Below are 19,760 nucleotides of genomic sequence, written 5' to 3'. Positions count from 1 at the left end.
TTCAACTGGCCAAGATGAAGTTTAGATATTTAGTGATTCAGATGCACATGATTGGACACTGTTGCATAAGTTTTATTTGACCAGTCTGGTGGAAGAGATGAAGGGGGACCTGAGGAGGTGGGATGCCTTCCCACTAACCTTGGCTGGTAGTGGACACAAGGTCAAAATGAACGTTTTACCAAGGTTTCTATTTGTGTTCCAAAGTCTCCCGATCTTCCTCGCTAAATCGTTTTTTGCCAGGGTTAATAGATTAATCTCTGCCTTTGTTTCGACGAGAAAGACTCCTCGAATTAGAAGAGCTTTCCTGCAGAGAGGGCGACAATCAGGTGGGTTGATGCTACCAAATGCTTTATTACTGGGCTGCAAACAGTGGGAAAGTGCAAAGATGGTTTGAGGAGCCTGGTGTGGGGTGGGGTCGGATGGAAGAAGCCTCTTGCGTGGGTTGTGTCTAAGGATATTGGTTTTGGCCCCTCTTGCGTTCTCCCTGGCCAAACTTGCGATGGGCCTGGTCGTAGTGGCACATTTAAGAATTTTGAACCAGTTTTGACAACATTTTGGATTGGAGGACATGTCTTTACTGTCACTAATCTGTGATAATCATAGGTTTGCACTGTCAAGGCTGGATGCAATGAACATGATATGGAGGAGAAGGGGGATTGAGAGGTTCTGGGATTTATTTGTGGAAGGTAGGTTTGTGAATCTAGAGGAGATGGAGGGTGAGTGAATTCAGGTATTTGCAGGTGAGGAACTTTATTCGTAAAGAGTTGTCCTCGTTCCCCCAGTTGCCCAGACCCACACTGATAGATAGGATACTATCAAGTGAGATGTGATGGGGCAAGGGAATATATATGAGTGTTTGCTAGAGACGGGGAAACCAGGACTAGCAGAGGTGAGGGGGAATTGATCTGGGCCTAGGGATAGAGGGAGGGATGTGGAGTGAGATCCTGCTTGGCGTGAATTTTACCTCCTCCAGTGCTAGGTTGAGCCTGATCAATTTAAATTGGTACATAGAGTGTACTTAACTAAGATGCGCATGAGTGGGTGGAGGACAGGTGTGAGTATTGTTCAGAGGGGCCCTGCGAATCACACACACGTTCTGGTCTTGCCCCAAGTTAGTTGGGTTCTGGGTGTCATTATTTAAGATCATTGTTGGAGACAGTTGGGGTCAAACTAGAGCCATGTCCGTTGGTGGCGATCTTCAGGATGTCGGACTACCCGGGGCTTCTTGAGAGGGGGGGGGGGGGAAGGCTGACGTCTTAGCCTTTGCCTCCTTGGTGGCTCGGAGGTGGGTCCTGCTTGGGTGGAGGTCAGCACTGCCACCCAGGGCCTTGGCATGGTTGAATGACCTGGCAGAATTCCTGCGATTGGAAAAGATTAAATATATCCTGAAAGGGTCGGAAGAAAGGTTCTATTCTCAGTGGATGCCGTTCATCACTTTCTTTAAGGACCTGTTCTTGGCCAACAATTAGGGGGCTGGGATGGGAGGGTTAGGAGGGGAGGGAATAAGGAAGTGAGGATAGTGAGACTGAGGGGGGGGGGGGGGGGTTTCGGGGATTTAGGGCTGTTGCTCTTGCTTTGTTAAAATAAAAATGACCAATTATTTGTATGATATAGCTAAGCCCTTGTATGTAAGAATTTGATAATGTTTGGCATAAAATATATTATTTTTTAAAAATTAAGATATATATGCAAATTTTCTGAAAGATCTTTGCAATAATAGTCACAACTCTAACTAAATTTAGCTTTAACTAAAGATGAATTTTCTTAAAAGATTGGGAGGAAGAAAGAAGAAGACAAGGGTCAGAGCGGGAGAGACAGGCAACAGAATCTGTGAGAGACGCCATTGAAAAAGAGAGAAAAATTGATACAAAAAAATCTGCAAGTGTGGCAAACAAGCAGCAATAGAATATTTTTATTTTGTTCGTGGGATATTCCACTGCAGCTCAATTTGTAGCTGAATAATTATTTGTGTAGGAAGTGTGTGCTTCAAAAGAAACTGATGTGGAAGAATTAAATAGTTTGTGATTTATTCTCTTTGTTATTATAGTGGATCATATTACCTGTCCCTTTCAATTATAAAGGTAAAGGGAAATAGGTCAAACTTTAAAAACTGACTCCACCATGGCATGATTTATTGCGAAACTTAGTTATAGGTTCAAAAGACAAAATGCAAGGTTGACTTCTAACTGTGGAGCTCAGGAATAAATGATAAATGTCGAATTCCTTTATAAATAAATATTCAGTAGCTCTTGCATAGTGCAAACTCTTACCCCAACATCATAGTCTTTGTCTTCTGCGTTTCAGTGTGTGTGTGCGTGTGTTGCGTCCCTGAACATAGACCTTGCTGCATTGCATTCCAGTTATTGACCTTGATGCATTGCATTCCGGTTATACTGTTGCTTTGAACATAGAGTGCACGGTGCGATTCTCCCAAAAGGGAACTCACCAGTGTAGCGAGAGGCCTCCAATGCCAATCTGGCAGTGCCAGATATCTCAACCAATATCAGCTAACTTAGTGCAGACTGTGCCTGTGCACTCAGCACTGCCTTGTGTGCTTTTATACAGTGACTATCAGAATAACTTCAGGACATTTCCAGAAGCTCTACAGCCAATTGAAGATTTTTATAATGTAGTTAATGTAGGAAACATAACAGCTAATCTAAGCATAGCAAGGTCCTACAAACAGCTGTGTTACAAAGACCATTAAAAAAAATATATAGACAAGGATACTGACTTGAGTCAGTGGGGGATTTTGAGACTGAATCTTTTTTAACTGGAAGACTTTGAAAATATCAAAATTGGTTTGGCCAGAACAATTCTGATTAACAGATGAATGAGCAGGATTGAAACCAAATGAAGCTGGATCCATACACAATTAATATTGTTACATTTTATTATGAACCACATTAGCTGTTCAAAATTATGAAAGAAAAGCATTTTTGGGAAATTTACTAGGAATATAAGATGGACAGGAAAAAAAACATGGAAATGGTAAATACGCAGAGCATGGGACTTACAAAACCAAGGGTTTATTTTCTAAAGAACCATCCGTACAAAACAAAAACGCAGAAAAAGAGCACTTAATGCCATAATAAGTGATCATGTGGTTCTGAGTAGTAATTTCTTTCTCTGAGTAAACAGTGTTTGATTTTTATATATTGATGGAATCCTGGAAATAAAGAACTGAAGTGAGGAATGATATGTGGGACTCAAATCATTTGTTCCTTTTTATGCTCTGTGACAGTACGGAGCATTGAAGCAGATCTGTGGTTGATTCATACCCTAAACCGAGAACCGTACTGGTGAGATTTTTCTTTTCCATTTCTCGTACAATCTTGTATGTCTCCTGAGTAAGATTGTTGAAATTACATCAATGTGCTGCTGAATCATTTTTAATAAGAGCTGAATTATTACACCTAGGACAGCAATAGCTGTTAGGAAAGAATGGAGGCATCAGTGTCTATGTTGGCTGGATTCAAACTCAGGTTCCAGACATAGAAAGACAGTGCTCAAAGTTTCCTTTTTTTTTGGTCATGATTTTCTTTTAGGTGGCCAGTCTTTGTGTTTGTAAGCTGAAGGACGTCATACTTGGAATGGAACAGTTTTTGCAAATTTGGCAGTAGCAACCACTGCTAGGGCATTACAGGCTGAAGAGGAGTAGTACGCTATTCACTCTTTCATTGATGAGCTTTAGCCTCACCTTTACACAAGGACTCTTAGTTCATGCTCTGACATTTTTCTTTCCTCTGCTTAAAGTCCAATAGTTTTAATATGCCTCTGCTGAGACAACTTTGAGGAATTGCAAGTATAGTCAACACATGCGGGTGGTGGGGGGCCGGTTGGTTGTGATCTTCAAGTCAGAGTAATGACAAAAGTGACTTCTAATGTGTGATTTTTCTCTACATGTGGAAGAATCCATAGTGTATCAGACATTATGATGTCACAAAGCATTGGGGAGTTCTTCAGCTGCTGTGTTGTTTTCAGATGTTCTTTGCTATCATAATATGCACTTTTTAGAGTATAAACCCGCTAAATAGTAGGGTGATTCAACTTCATTATGTCAGGGTTTTTAAGATGAACATATGCCAAGTTGGAAAGGGCCATCATGGACCAACAGTTAAGGTGAGACTTGGATGTGACAAGGCCACATTTAATCCTCGTTATTTTGAAAAGCTGATGGTGGACCCTCTTGGTGAATGTGCAACCCTTGTTAGTGATCGGACTTTCACAATGGTGTTGGGCAGGGGACGCCAGGACTTTGACCCAGCAATTTTGAAGGAATGGCTCCACATTTAAAAGTCAGGAAGGTGTGCGACTTGGAGTTGATGCCTGGCCTTCATGTTGTTCCAGATCCACAGCAACATGACTGACTCTTAGCTGCCCTTTGATATGTCCCAGCAAGCGACTGATCAAATCACTACAGGAAGGGCTGTGAATGTGCGACACCACATGGACTGAAGTGGTTCATGAAGGTGGCCTCCACCACCTTCTCAAGGGCACTTAAAGAAGGGCAATAAATGTTGACCACACCAACAATGCTCACATCACAAGACCACAAAAAGTGAAAAATGTATCAGCCTGTAGTTACTTTATTGGATTGTTAATATGTCTATCTTTACATTTATTAATTGCTAAATGTGTTCATTGTTTTAGTGTATTTCCAAAGTAACTTTAAACATTCCAGGTAAACAAATGGAATGCTAGCTGTATCCCAGCACCCCAAGTATGGTTGCAGACACAAGTCTCTTTTCATTGACAGGCACTATATACCTTGATGTACTAGTGTGGTGCCATGATGAAATTACTGTGACCTGCCAATTCCTCTGAACTATTGGAGCGCGGAGCCCCTGCACACTCAGTGCTCTGTTACAGCTAGATTGATTTTTGTTTTGAGAAGTCAGCAGCCCGGGCTGTTAATGAACAGAAAATACTATTCCTGTATTACAATGTGGCTGCTTTATGCCCTGTGCCAAGCCTAATCGCATGTCTCAAGTCAGAATAATTTTCCCAAAATAATGTTGTTTAAAAAATTACGCTAAATATTTTTTCTGAAAAGCTCCCTCTATTTGTGTATGGCTATTAATATACCTTCTAACCATGACGATCAGTGAAGTTTTTAAAACCCTTGACGGTATTAAAAATTACATTTATTTTCATAAGAAAGAATGGAATGAGAAAGAGCAATTCGGCCTTCCAAGCCTACAGTCTGTCCTGTCATGGACTGTATCCCAAATTTTAAATCTCCTGAAAGAAATTCTGCTTCAATACTTGCTTTTGTCATGAGGTAATCGACAAAAGCAGAATACTCATCCATCGTCAAGATCCACCAATCAACAGCTGCTCTCTACAGACATGTCCTATTTCCCCAGGAGTGTCATGTTTTGTGAAATATTTAATCAGTAAAATTGATATCAATTCTTGCAGTTAATAATTTCTTTCCTAAACAGATATTTATTCAGTTCATTTCTGAAGGAGGTAATTATCTCAATTTCAGCTACATATGCACTACAAACACATCAACCTACATTTATATAGCAGCTTAAGTTTGGCAAAATATCCTAAATACTTCAGAGTTTAGGATTGGACTCCTGCAGGATTGGGAGGACAATTGGGGGGAAATGAGTGAAAAGTGGGGAGGTGGGATATGCAACTTTCTAGAGTTGGAACAACAATGAACGCAAACAAGACATAGGTTTCAGAGAAGCGATTTATCATAGAATTTATGCAGAAGGAGGCCATTCGGCCCATCGAGTCTGCACTGGCTCTTGGAAAGAGCACCCTACCCAAGGTCAACACCTCCACCCTATCCCCATAACCTAGTAACCCCACCCAACACTAAGGGCAATTTTGGTCACTAAGGGCAATTTATCATGGCCAATCCACCTAACCTGCACATCTTTGGACTGTGGGAGGAAACCGGAGCACCCGGAGGAGACCCACGCACACACGGGGAGGATGTGCAGACTCCGCACAGACAGTGACCCAAGCCGGAATCGAACCTGGGACCCTGGAGCTGTGAAGCAATTGTGCTATACACAATGTTACCGTGCTGCCCTCAAGATTTTGGAGTTAAGGCACTAAGGGATGGGAAGCAACAAAGTTCAGCAGTGAGAAAAGTGAAATGTTAGCTGGACATAGTATGGCACAGGACACAGGGACAGCTGTAGATGAATTAGAATTTATATAGTGTCCCATCTGTGGAAAAAAAAGAGGGTAGGATATTCTGTCGGCTGACCCCAGAATCGGGAAATGTGTTTGGGCGGAGAATCAGTTTTGACGCCGAAATCTTGACAGGCACCGGTTTCATGCCAAATCACAATTCGCCGATGCCTCAACAGCGACGTCAATGCGTTCCAGAACGCATTGACAGTAAACATTGTTGGCATATCATTAGCGGGCCTAACCTCCGCGATTCTCCACTTCCAATGGGCCAAATTCCTGACTGCAAGGTTCACTTGTGCTTTTAAAAATTGTGAAACAGCCACCGTAGCTGCTGAGGGAGAGAGACGGGGTACGGAAAGTGTCCAACATCATCACAGTTTGCTGACAGTTTTTCCACAGGCTGGGGGGCTTCTGCCAGGGCCGGAGGGAGTAGCGGGCGGTGGGCTGAGGGGTTGGGGTGGATGGATACGGAGCACCATTGCTGTGGCTTAGGGTCACAGGTCGTATGGTTGTCCCCACCAGGACACCCCCCTAGGTGCCCTCTGGCCCCAGCTGACCCATCAGCGGGATGGGTGCACTCCAGCATAGCCAGTGCCACCTTGTTGGCTGGGGAGTGTGTGTGGGGAATGTAATGTGTATATGCAGCTGCAGCTTATCAATCACAAGTATCAATCAAGGATCTGCAAATCCTGCATTGTTTCTCATTGGAATTGATTGTGTTCCACGTGGCGCCGGTGCTAGCCCCTCCATGGTCTCTGAATCGGTCCAGGTGCAGCGCCAGTTTTGCTGTCGCAGAAGCCCACAAATCCTGCCCTGGTGTCAATGCTTAGTCCCAGGAACAGAGAATCCAGCCCAGGGTACTTTCAACTGATGCTAGTTTTAAATGCATGTCCTTCAACTCTCTGTTCGTAGATCAAGCCCAAATACATTTGTTTTATCTACATAGGCCCCTTAGACAATGAGACTGGGGAAATAATAATGGGCATCGAGGAAATGGCAGAGGAGTTAAATGAATACTTCGTGTCAGTCTTCACAATGAGAGATACTAATAACATTCCAAAAATAAATAATCAAGGGGCAGAAAGAAGGTGCGATGAAGTAAATGCAGTAACAATCACTAGGGTAAAAGTACCAGGGAAACTAATGGGGCTAAAAGCTGATAAGTCCCCTGGACTTGATTGGTTGGATCCCAGGATATTAATGGAAGTAGCTACAGGGATAGTGGATGCACTGGTAGTAATCTTCCGAGAACCCTTAAATTCTGGAAAAGTCCCAGAGGATTGGAAAACTGCCAATTTATTCAAAAAAGATGGTAGACAAAAAACAAGTAACAATAGGCCAGTTAGTTTAACTTCCGTCATTAGGAAAATGTTAGAGAATTTATAAATGCATAAAGGCTGTAGTAGCAGAATATTTAGAAATGCATCATTACTAATGCAAATAGAAAGTCACAATATAATAAAGCAATGTCAGCATGGCTTCATGAAGGGGAAATCATGCCTGACAAATTTATTAGAATTCTTTGTGCTGGTAACAAGCAGGGTAGTTGAAGGGGTACTAGTAGATGTAATATACTTGGATTTCCAAAAAGCGTTTGATAAGGTACCACACAAAAGGCTACTTAATAAGATAACAGCCCATGGTGAAGGAGGTAATATATTAGCATGGATAGAGGATTGGCTAACTGAGGACAAAGGAGGGAAATTATGTGTAGAACCAAAGGAAGTAGGTGAGGTCCTTAATGAGTATTTTGCATCGATATTCATAAAGGAGAGGGGCACGTTGATTGGTGGTGTCTCAGAGGGTTGTGTAAACACTTTAGAACAGGTCGTTATTACGAGGGAGGGTTAGGTGTGTTAAAAAGCATTAAGGTAGACATATACACAGGGCCAGATGGCATCTATCCCAGATTCCTGAGGGAGACAAGAGATGAAATCGCTGGGCCTCTAACAGAAATCTTTGTGTCCTCGTTGACCACAGGTGAGATCCCAGAGGATTGGAGGATAGCCAATGTTGTACCATTATTTAAGAAGGGTTGCAAGGATAACCCGGGTAATTGTAAGCCAGTGAGCTTGGCGTCAGTGATAGTGAAATTGTCAGTGATAGGGGGCAGGATTCTCCGCCGGCGGGATTCTCTGTTTAGCCGGAGCCCGGGGGTTTCCCGATGGCGTGCGGCTGACCCACAATGGAAAACTCCATTGACCGGACGATGTAACGGAGAATCCCGACGGTGGGTCGAGGCAGAAATGTGGTGCGGCGGGGAGGAGAATCCAGCTCAGGATATATGCACATTTGGAAGTGATTGGTCTTATTAGCGACAGACAGCATGGTTTTGTATGAGGGAGGCCATGTCTCACTAATTTAATTGAGTGTTTTGAGGAGGTGACAAAAATGATTGACGAGGGAAGGTTTGTGGATGTTGTCTACATGGACTTTTGTAAAACATTTGATAAGGTCCCTCATGGCAGGTTGGTGCAAAAGATTAGATCACATGGGGTCAGGGGTAAACTGGCTGGATTGATTCAGAACTGGCTTGGCCATAGAAGACAGATCATAGCAATGGAAAGGTGCTTTTCCGAATGGAGGTCTGTAACTAGTGGTATTCCGCAGAGATCAGTACTGGGACCTCTGCTGTCTGGAATGTATATAAATGACTTGGAAGAAACCGTGGTGGGTCTGATTAGCAAGTTTGCGGATGATACCAAGATTCCAGGAGTTGTGGATAGTAATGAACGTTGTCAGAGAATACAACAGGATATAGATAGGCTGCAAAACTGGGCAGAGAAATGACAGATTGAATTTAACCCAGACAAATGCGAGGTGATGCATTTTGGTAGATCCAATTCAGGTGGGAGCTATAAAATAACCAGAACCATCAGGAGCACAGAGACACAGAGAGACCTGGGCGTGCAGGTCCACAAATCCTTAAAACTGGCAGCACAGGTGGAAATGGTGGTAAAGAAAGCATGTGGCATGCTTGCCTTCATAGGACGAGGTATCTAGTATAAAAGCTCGAAAATTATGTGACAGTTATGGTAGAGCGTTGGTTAGGCCACATTTGGAATACTGTATCGAATTCTGGTCCCCACACAACCAGAAAGACATGGAGGCTTTGGAGAGAGTACAGAAAAGGTTTACCAGGATGTTGCCTGGTATGGAGGGTCTTAGCTATGGGGAGAGATTAAATAAACTGTGATTGTGTTCCCGAGAGAGACGGAGGCTGAGGGGCGACCTGATAGAAGTTTATAAAATTATTAGGGGTATAGATAGGGTGAACAGTTGGAGGCTGTTTCCCAGGGTGGAAATGACAATTAATTACAAGGGGGCACAAGTTCAAGGTGAGGGGGGAAAGGTTCAGTGGAGATGTGCGGGGGTTTTTTAGACAAGAGGGCGGTGGTTGGCCTGGAATGCACTGCCAAGTGAGGTGGTTGAGGCAGATACGTTAGCGACCTTTAAGATTCATCTGGATAGGCACATGAACAGATGAGGTATAGAAGGATGCAGGCGGTTGGAATAGATAGGACATGTGATCGGTGCAGGCTTTAAGGCCGAAAGGCCTGTTCCTGTGCTGTTTTGTTCTTTGATAGCAGACAGAGAGCTGGGATAGTGGGGCATTTTCAGGTTAGCAACCTGGAACTGGTGGAGTGCCGGGGCCACAATTATTCAATATATATATTAATGACTTGGACAAGGGAAGTGAATGCACTATTGCCATGTTTGCGGGTGACACAAAAATAGGTGGAAGGCAAACGGTGAGGATAATACAAAGAGTCTATAGATAGATATAGACAGGTTAGGTGAGTGGGCACAGACTTGGCAGATGGAATATAGTGTAGGAAAATGTTAAGTTCTGCACTTGGTAGGAAAAATAAAGGAGCTGAATATTATTTAAATGGAGAAAGACAGCAGAAAACGAAAGCACAGAGAGATTTGGGGCGCCTCATGCATAAATCACAAAAGCTAGCATGCAAGTTTAGCAGATAATTGGGAAGGCAAATGGAATGTTGGCCTTTATTTCAAAAGGAATGGAGTAAAAATAGGGAAGTCCTGCTAAAACTATAAAAGGCGCTAGTTAGACCAGACTTGGAATAAGGAAAGATATACTAGCATTAGAGGCAGTCCAGAGAAGGTTCAAGAGTTTGATCCCGAGTATGGAGGGATTTTCTTATGAGGGAAGATTGAGCAGATTGGGCCTGTACTCATTGGAGTTTAGAAGAATGAGAGGTGACCTTATTGCGACATATAGGATTCAGGAGGCTTGACATGGTAGATGCTGAGAGGATGTTTCCTCTTCTGGGAGAGTCTAGGACCAGAGAAAGGGTAAAACAGAGATGAGGAGGAATTTCTTCTCTGAGGATAGTGAATCTGTGGAGGGTAGTGAATATTTGGAATTCTTTACCGCAAAAAGCTCTATAGGCTGGGTCATTAAGTCATTAAGTATGTTCAAGGATGAGAGAGACAGACTTTTAATCAAGAATCGAGGATTATCGGGATAAGGCGGGAAATTGGAGTTGAGGATTATATCAAATCTACCTTGATCTCATTGAATGGTGGAGCAGTCATAATGGGTTGAGTGGCCTACATCTGTTCCTCCATCTTATTGTATAATATGAGCTTAAAGAGGAAGGATTGAATGTTTGTTTGTGCATTTAATTACAATGTGATTAAGTAAAAGATTTTGTAAAAATATTGTGGACAGATTAATGCTATCTCACCCTGACTGCATGGATTATATAATGAATAGTGTGTTGCTCATGTGCACATTGTTATGAGGCACGCTGTGGTGTGCGTTCATTTTAGTGTCCCTCAGCTTGACTTTTCTCCTTTCCTGATGACACTGACATACAGTAGGGGACAATTTTAGGGTGCTGCCTATTCAAGATCCCAAAGCCAGTTCCCTGGTTTTAGATTCTTTAGTAACAGTGGCAGAAAACTATTTAACACAGTTGAGTCCAATTCTTTCTCGCCAAGCATCCACACGCTTGTACTTTGCAGTGGGAGTTATTAGATAGGAGCAGGCATTCTGGGTGATCTTTCCCTGTGCTGTCACCCAGTTTATTGAGGAAAATCGTAGCACCCCTCCCACTGCCCTGGGTGATATTGTGGAATCCGGGCACTTCAAGATCCATATTCGCCACAGTGAACCATTGGGTTGCTTGTGTTCTTACCCCACAAATTGAGTGAAAGTTAGCAGCTTCCCCGGGTTACTCTGAAGGAGGGGCAAGTAAATTCTTTGAAAAAAATCCAAGGAGTAGCTGTGTAGATTAGGAATGCAGTGTGCTTATTTCTGGATTTGTGTGGAGGAAGAAATCTCACACTCGTCGCCTTTCATTTTTATTACAGCAAACGGTGAATACAGCCCGTGTTATGCTCTAGCCAGCAAGAGGGATGAAATGAACCATGCCATGAGGAATGAGCCAATAGCAACAGCTAGATTGGAGCCAGTGATTCATTCAGGAAATCACATCAGCACCGGTCCGAGTTCATCTCACGGCAGTACCGAGCTGACTGCGCCCCACTCTGATACCAGGTTATTTATGCTGCTCTAATATATTATGTCGGTGTCAAAAATCTATATGCAGATGGAAGATCCCAAGCTGAGCTCTGCACTTGTCTTTTCTGACTTTATAGAACTGTTGGCGGCTGTGATAGAATATACTTACTTAGCCGAGCTGAAATTTGGAGCACATTTCATGTTCATCATTCACTTCAATTTTATATGCTACTCTCCTGAAACTGTTCAAAGGTCGAAACTGATAGATTTTTGGGGGGAAAGGTTGTCAAGGGATATAAACAAAGGTGGTTAAATAGAGTTAAGGTAAGATCCGGCATGATCTAACTGAATGATGCAATAGGCTCAATAGACCACTCCTGTTCCTACAAAAGCAAAATGTAATCCGTCTTATGTTAAGCATCATCAACTCTCCACGTTATATCCAAATAACCACATGAAATGGTCTGGTATAAACGAACTGCATTTATTTTCAAACCCTCTAGAATATTCTGTCAAGGAATAACAATGTGATGCAAGAGAAAACATTGGCATATATTGCTACAATGCAATTTCTCCCAGCAGGGGCCATTTGGTGTGCAATTAACAACATGCAAATAACTCTCTGGCACCTCACCTAGTCTTCATGTGTGAGTCTAGATAGCGAGCCCTATTTGATCACAAAGGACATCATAGTGAGACCCAATCCTGTCATCACCTTCATACAGACGCATGCCCTTGCCCACAGCGGCCATCAAATAGAGCTCTGGAGATAGAGTCCTGAGACCAATTTTAACCACCCCCTCTCCCTACAACTCAGGCCTAACTCAGGCAGGTCAGGAGTTGTACCTGGGGCATCTGTGGATGGCTTAGTATCACGTCCTTTGGGGAAATCTTCCACTTTCTGTGACAAAAAGATGTTCCTCAAAAAGGCTCAGAGCACTACCTTATTTCAAATGAATCTGAGAATGACAAAGAGTGCCAATAGCTATTCTATAAATGGATCAGGGAGCATTATGTTATTATTATAATTGTTTTGATGTGGAACAAATTGATAAAGTTTGCAAATAAATAAACCTTTGGTTTAAATCTTTTTGACAGTTTTGGTCAACAGTAACACGATATTAGAGACCTTTCGTAGATAGAAAATTGAGAAACGCATATTGTCTTTCTGTTTATTTTTGGGAATGTTCCCATAGTTAAGGAACTTGTAAAACACAAAATGAAACTGTCAAAAAGCAGAGGAATGGGGAAAAAGTTATATTTGTACTCATCTATATTGGATTGGAGTCTCAACAAGTTTGTGGCTGTTTTTGTTTCAGGTCTCTCGTTTCTCAAACTTCATTAGCTCCCAGTACACTGCGCTTACATGAAAATCTCCCAAACCTACATATCAAACAGGAATGGTCACATCTCCTTTCTGAGAACGAAGGGGTTCCCAATCATTCTGAGATCAGGGATGCCAGCAGTCTGCCCGCAGAAGCTGAGCCACTGAATAGCAACTTCTCTAGTTCTTATTCTTCATATTTCTTCAGTAATGACACCAGTTCCTCGTTGGGCTTTGTGTCCAGTGGCAGCCCTCGTCACGCAGCCAAGCTACAACCAGCCAATGCAAAGAAACGATCAGTTTCAATATCACCCCTATCAGCTGAAGGGCTGGACATCACGGCAATCATTCGCACCTCTCCAACATCGCTTATTGCGTGCGTCAACGGAATGCGGAGCAGTACTAATGGCCTGTTCCCGCTCTCTGGAGGAATTGGTCATTTGGGAGCTCGAAAGAACTGCAGCTCACAGTCCTTCTCTGTGTTAGACAGCCAGTGTAACTTGCCTTCCCCTGCATCATCACACTCATCTTTCCCAATACGCAGTTCCGAGCGAGAGGGTACTGAACGTGAACCTGTCCCTTTGCAGCATCCGGAGGAAAACATGGACCTAGGTCTGGTGATAGGCAACATGGTTGTTCAACATGGAGTGGCAGATGGTTGCCATAAAATTAATTTTTTCAAGCACGAGCCTATTGATGAATATTCACATGATACAAAACTGTTTCAGCACAATGGGCCACCTCCCCCATACCATTCCCAGCAGCACTTTGGTCAGCCTCATGGGACCATGCCTCACTTACATGGGCTGCCATCTAATGGACACATTCAGCTTGATGATGGAGGTGAACTGTCTAAGAACAATGGTAAGCAGATCTGTCGGTGGATAGACTGTAACGCTGCCTATGATCTTCAAGAGGACCTGGTGAGACACATCGAGAAAGTGCACATTGATCAACGTAAAGGCGAAGACTTTACATGTTTCTGGACTGGATGTGTGAGGCGATACAGACCCTTTAATGCTCGCTACAAGCTCCTGATACACATGAGAGTTCATTCCGGAGAGAAGCCTAATAAATGCATGGTAAGTCTAGTTACATTGCTGTTGCTACAATTCCAGCAAAGTATAACAGCGGAAATGTGAAAATCTTTGCACTGGATAATTTCCTGAGGCTGCTCATTGGTACTGGGAATAGGCCCTACAATGTTCCTTAAACTTCAAATTCAGAAAATACTCAGCAGGATAGCAATAGATTTTACACTTCCAAATTTACATAATGACTGCAGAGACCACTTTGAAGTGCATGAGAGACTAGGGTAAACAATTGGAATTGCAAGACGACAACTAATGGAGGCTATGTGGAAAATTGAGAGGATGAATTAAGAAGCATATCTCTCATCATTAGAGTCTGCCGGCTTTAAGTGTTTTTCCTGCTCTAAATAAACATAGTGACATCACACTACTTGTGCAAATTGATCATCTTTATTATCATAAGTAGGCTTACATTAACACTGCAATGAAGTTACTGTGAAAATCCCCTAGTTGCCACATTCCGACGCCTGTGCGGGTACACAGAGGGAGAATTCAGAATGGTCAAATTACCTAACAGCACGTCTTTCGGGACTTGTGGGAGGAAACCGGAGCACCCGGAGGAAACCCACACACTGGGAGAACGTGCAGAATCCGCACAGACAGTGACCCAAGCCGGGAATCGAACCCGGGTCTCTGGCGCTGTGAAGCAACAGTGCTAACCACTGTACTACCATGCTGCCAGATAGACACGAATGGCAGGATTTTACTGAATTCAGCATGTAGCTCTCCAACGGCACAGCCAAATTGTTAGTCAGATTTTGAGTTACTGGGAAAAAAAATCAGTGGTCGTGGTTTACCTCTTTCACTGTGGTGGGACTGGGCCTGATAGAGCTGGCGAGGCTGGCTCTACAGAGATCTTGGTGCCATCTTTAAAGGGCACCCTTGACTGGCACAGAAAGACCCCTCCCCCCATGGATGCTGAGGACCACCCCCCCATAAGCATCGAGGCTGTCTCTCTTCTTCACCGCACCCCCTGCCCAACTACCACAAACATCAGCATCGGGACCCGCCCCTCCCCCGCCCAAGCGAACAACATGGGAACCTTGCTCACTTTGGAGCTCCCCAGAGTACCTGACACTAAGCTAGCACAGGTTGGCAGTGCCAACCTGTTTCTGTGCATGTACCTCTCCCCTGGGAACTATACTTACCATTACGCCCTGGGGAAACCCTCGACCGAATCTCATTTTTCAAAACCTGTTGTAAACCTTGGCGACATGATGTCACGTCAGCAGGATTTAAATATTTAGCGAGGGGGGTGACCATGTGGCTGGGGTGCTTGCTAATTATATGTAAGTACATTAAAATGTATTAAAATGAAGTTTGCGCCCTGGCACTATGAAGCAACAGTGCTAACCACTATACTACCATGCCGCCCCAATGATTGAAGGCACCGCTGAGACCCGTGACCCCGATGCGGTGGAGTTCACAGTGGGCCAAGGGGGTAAGTATTTAAGATCGGTGCCCCTGAAATCCATCGGAGGGCCCTCTCCCTCCCACAATACAAATCCTGCTCAACCTACCCCCACCAAACTCCCCGTGACAGAGACCGGCTCCCGTGACAGAGACCGGTCCTCCCCCATGACAGGGAGACCGACCACCCCACCCCCATGATAGGGAGATGATAGGGAGAACCCCCCCCCGATGACAGGGAGACCCCCCCCCCCCCATGACAGGGAGACCCCCCCCCCCCCATGACACAGAAATCACCCCCACCCCCCCCCTCCCCAACATTTGTCACCCCTGCCTGGAAGCGAAAGATCTGTCCAGAGAGAAACAGTGACATAATCCCTGCTTTAAAACTCACCTGTCCTTACAGCTGCTGCCTCAGGCCGAGAAAGCATCAGCTGTAACTTCATAGAAAGCGAAATCCACATCACCAGGGTTTAAACCCCCTCAGAGCCTTTCATCTGCAAGGCTTCTATTCACTTCTCGTCTTTTACTAGGCTGTAAGCTTCCAGCCAGATATCAGGATTGTTTCATTTCATTTTGCTTCATGCTTGAATGTATCTCAAGTACCCTGCTTTGATCCTGACCGCAATGTTTATAAATATATATGTTAAGTGCTTTCACTTTCTCTTTTTCTCAGCATGTCAATCATAGCTAAATGTTTATAAACATTGTAGGGAGGTGGGTGTCTCTGTTATGGAGGAGTCTCTGGTATAGGGGTCTGGTGGGGTCTCTGATGGAGGGTCGGGTCACTCTCATGTGTGCATTCTATGGAGGGGGGCGGGGTGGTGATGCAGCAATTTCTGTGGTGGGAGAGGCAAACCTTCCGGGGGGGGGGGGGGGGTCCAGCCGCCGGATTGGGCTGCCCGCTAAAAATGGGGGGCCGATATCGGGATTCACGATGGATTCCTTTGTTATCCCCGCCATGTATAAATTTGCACGGCAAGGGACAGTGAATCACCTCTGGCCGCCAATTCCAGCGTGAGCGCAAACCAGAGACGGCTCAGCTCAGTGGGAGAACATAGTCTCCCAGACAGAGACATAACCATTGTATGGTGTCAGTCCACATTTCATAACTGCAACTATTTTGTATTAATACAATGCTACATTACCTTGATAACCTTTCAGCTGTCAGAGGAAGAATGGATTGGCCTGCGTAATGCAGTTTTATCTGTAATTAATATGTCAATCATAAATCCCATAAACTCCTAGGAACGCTTTTTTTTAAAACAAGGTTCCAGTCAATGTTTCAGAATGTTTCACCATGTTTGTCATTAGACAGATAAAGAAATAGAGCAGCCCCCATCTCCAATAACCCCTCACCACCACCAATAATTCCACAATCACGAATGGCATAGCTGATCCCCATGTACCAACAGATTCCCAGATTTCACAACCATTAATAGATGTCTTGTTGGAGGAGCGTAGAGATGTTAGAACTGGCCTTAATATCCTATTTTGTGTTTGTAAAACTAGGCCAGGTTCCAGCATTTGTTCACTATTGCTGGCATATATCTGAGTGTGTACAAATGTAAGTGTACATGCTCTCATTGTAATGGTAGAATTAGACTAGAAAGTGATGCTCTCAAGTTTGAATTGCCAAGCTGCCAACAATCATTGTTGGCTTAAACAAAGGACAGTGCTTAGAGGAGGAACTAAAAATTTAGGGAAGTAACTTTATTGTAATTGATAAAGTAACATTAGTTCCTTGGTTTGCAGCAGTTCATGTCTTGGCTGGTTTAAAGCCTGTGCCAGTTAGATGTCTCCATAGATATATTTAATGTAGATTTAAGAGCAGTCGGGAGAGCTCGGGTACATTGCTTCTTCACCACAAAGCACCAAAGGGCCGTCACTATCAAAGCAAAGGGAATGTTTAGCTCACAGCTAACATTCCAATTCTTTAATTTGTCTATCAAATAATATCAAACTACATAACAATTACCTCAAAGGTTTCAAAGTCAGAGTTGGCTGAAGCCAATGTTTTTCTTGGACGTTTGATTTAATGATATTGTACACGAAACCAGAATTAAATAAAATTACAATAACATTCAGATTAAGTATAAAACATGACAGGATATTACATGAAATAGGATAAATTATGTGGTTTCCTTTCAAACATTTTCAGTGCCTCAAGCCAATTAGGAGGGAAAAAAGCAGCAAATTTAATGTCGTTTGACTGAAAATCGGCCTAATTTCTTGTGATCCTGTTTTCAGAAGCTGAAAAAATACATAGGTAATCTATAAAGAAACTAATAGTGTGTAAGGAGCTGATTGTTACTTTGGCCAAGGGCCTGTTCCCAATATCAGATGCTGGCTAAATATGAAGCAGCTGTTTAAATGAGAGAATTCCACTTGAACTGGGAGAGGATTTAACTCCTGGTTATTTTATGGAAACTGTTGCTGGATGGATAATAAAGGGATTAAATAGGTTTCTAAAAGACATTGGAGTTTAACTCCAGTGTCTCATTAGTTTCCTGTGAACAAATAGTTTGGATTCCAGGTTAACATTCAAGTTCGGCTAGGTAACAAACACATCCATGGTAACGGATCTTATTCTCTGGAAAAATTTGTTGCACTTTGCAATTCTAATTTTCTCCACCCTCTCCTGAAGGCAATAGCTTGGTTGCTAAGGTACGGTTCCGCAGATCCTCGCAGCCATTTCCAACTTGCCAAAGTGGCCATCCTTTATATGCGAGTCCAGACTGTAAGTGTTGGCAAACCATTGCTGTTTAACCTGATGTTCCCCTGAATCTCTGTCCACATCAATGCACTTTCCAGTGGCACTCACAGGGATATCATTATTATTATTGGGGATGCTTTAAGCCCAGTGATACTGTGGCCAGTTATAATGTCTTTGCTAGTGTTCTGATTGAATTACGCTTACTCAACACTAACTGGGGATTAAAATTGGGACCTTCATAGTCGGTATAGCCAGGGTTCTTCAGCTGGCATTGCACTCACCCACTGAGCCATTTTTAAGCTAATTTATTCTTCAAATTACCTGTAAATGACAAAGGCCATATTGATTCATCCACCTTACTACAAGTAGCAAGATAACTGTGTGATAACAGTCCAACATAAGTTTGTTATTTTTCCAATATTGTGAGCATTGCTGAACGATAGAGGCTACAAGACTTAGAGCTGAAATTGAGAAAATAGCTGTACGTAGAAAACTGTATTGCGTATGCATTTATAAGAATTTCCCACCATCTCACCTCCTTTGATCTGCACAAAGGGCCTTCATTTTCTTCAACTCCTGAGAGAATAGTTTTGGATGCTTTGAATAAAGTACTGGTCAGCACAGTAGCATTGTGGATAGCACAATTGCTTCACAGCTCCAGGGTCCCAGGTTCGATTCCGGCTTGGGTCACTGTCTGTGCGGAGTCTGCACATCCTCCCCGTGTGTGCGTGGGTTTCCTCCGGGTGCTCCAGGTTTCCTCCCACAGTCCAAAGATGTGCAGGTTAGGTGGATTGGCCATGATAAATTGCCCTGAGTGTCCAAAATTGCCCTTAGTGTTGGGTGGGGTTACTGGGTTATGGGGATAGGGTGGAGGTGTTGACCTTGGGTGGGGTGTTCTTTCCAAGAGCCGGTGCAGACTCGATGGGCTGAATGGCCTCCTTCTGCACTGTAAATTCTGTGAATTCTGTGATATTCAGAAATATCACTGAGTCCATGAAGCAAAGCTGTTATTTTGAACTGGCCTCTGATTTTCACTGTAATAAAGGTTGCTGCAGGAATCAATTTCTGCTCTGTTAAAGAGACTGAAAAGTAATTATGAGGATCCAGAACTGGCTTGGCCATAGAAGACAGACAGTAGCAGTGGAAGGATGTTTTTCCGAATGGATGGTCTGTAACTAGTCGTGTTCTGCATGGATCAGTTCTGGGACCTCTGCTCTTTGTAATATATATAAATGGCTTGGAAGAAACCGTGGTGGGTCTGATTAGCAAGTATGCGGATGATACTAAGATTGCAGGAGTTGCAGATAGTGATGAAGATTTTCAGAGAATAAAACAGGATATAGATAGGCTGCAAAATTGGGCAGAGAAATGGCAGATGGAATTTAACCTGGACAAATGTGAGGTGATGCATTTTGGTAGATTCAATTCAGTTGGAAGCTATAAAATAAATGACACAGCCAGCAGGAGCATAGAGACAGAGAGATCTGGGTGTGTAGGTCCACAGATCCTTAAAAGTGGCAGCAGAGGTGGAAATGGTGGTAAAGAAAGCATGTGGCATGCTTG

General features: G+C 43.5%; 1 protein-coding gene across 4 annotated transcripts in view; it reads left to right on the top strand.

Moving 5' to 3' along the window:
• LOC119964755 (zinc finger protein GLIS1-like) overlaps positions 1–19,760 on the top strand; it is a 494,047-nt gene that overhangs the window by 186,948 nt on the left and 287,339 nt on the right. For 3 of the 4 annotated variants that reach the window (XM_038794696.1, XM_038794698.1, XM_038794697.1), the window contains 2 exons: positions 11,506–11,692; positions 12,976–14,062. In XM_038794696.1, coding sequence (XP_038650624.1) covers positions 11,506–11,692; positions 12,976–14,062 — 1,274 coding nt within the window. Of the gene's footprint in view, positions 1–3,963; positions 4,123–11,505; positions 11,693–12,975; positions 14,063–19,760 lie in introns of those variants that run through there. The other variant, XM_038794699.1, reaches the window with a different exon arrangement.

This window comes from Scyliorhinus canicula, chromosome 4 (assembly GCF_902713615.1).
Source record: "Scyliorhinus canicula chromosome 4, sScyCan1.1, whole genome shotgun sequence".
Classification (NCBI taxonomy): Eukaryota; Metazoa; Chordata; class Chondrichthyes; order Carcharhiniformes; family Scyliorhinidae; genus Scyliorhinus; species Scyliorhinus canicula.
The sequence above is the reverse complement of the archived record's forward strand: the minus strand, read 5'-3'. Positions and strand labels throughout refer to the sequence as shown.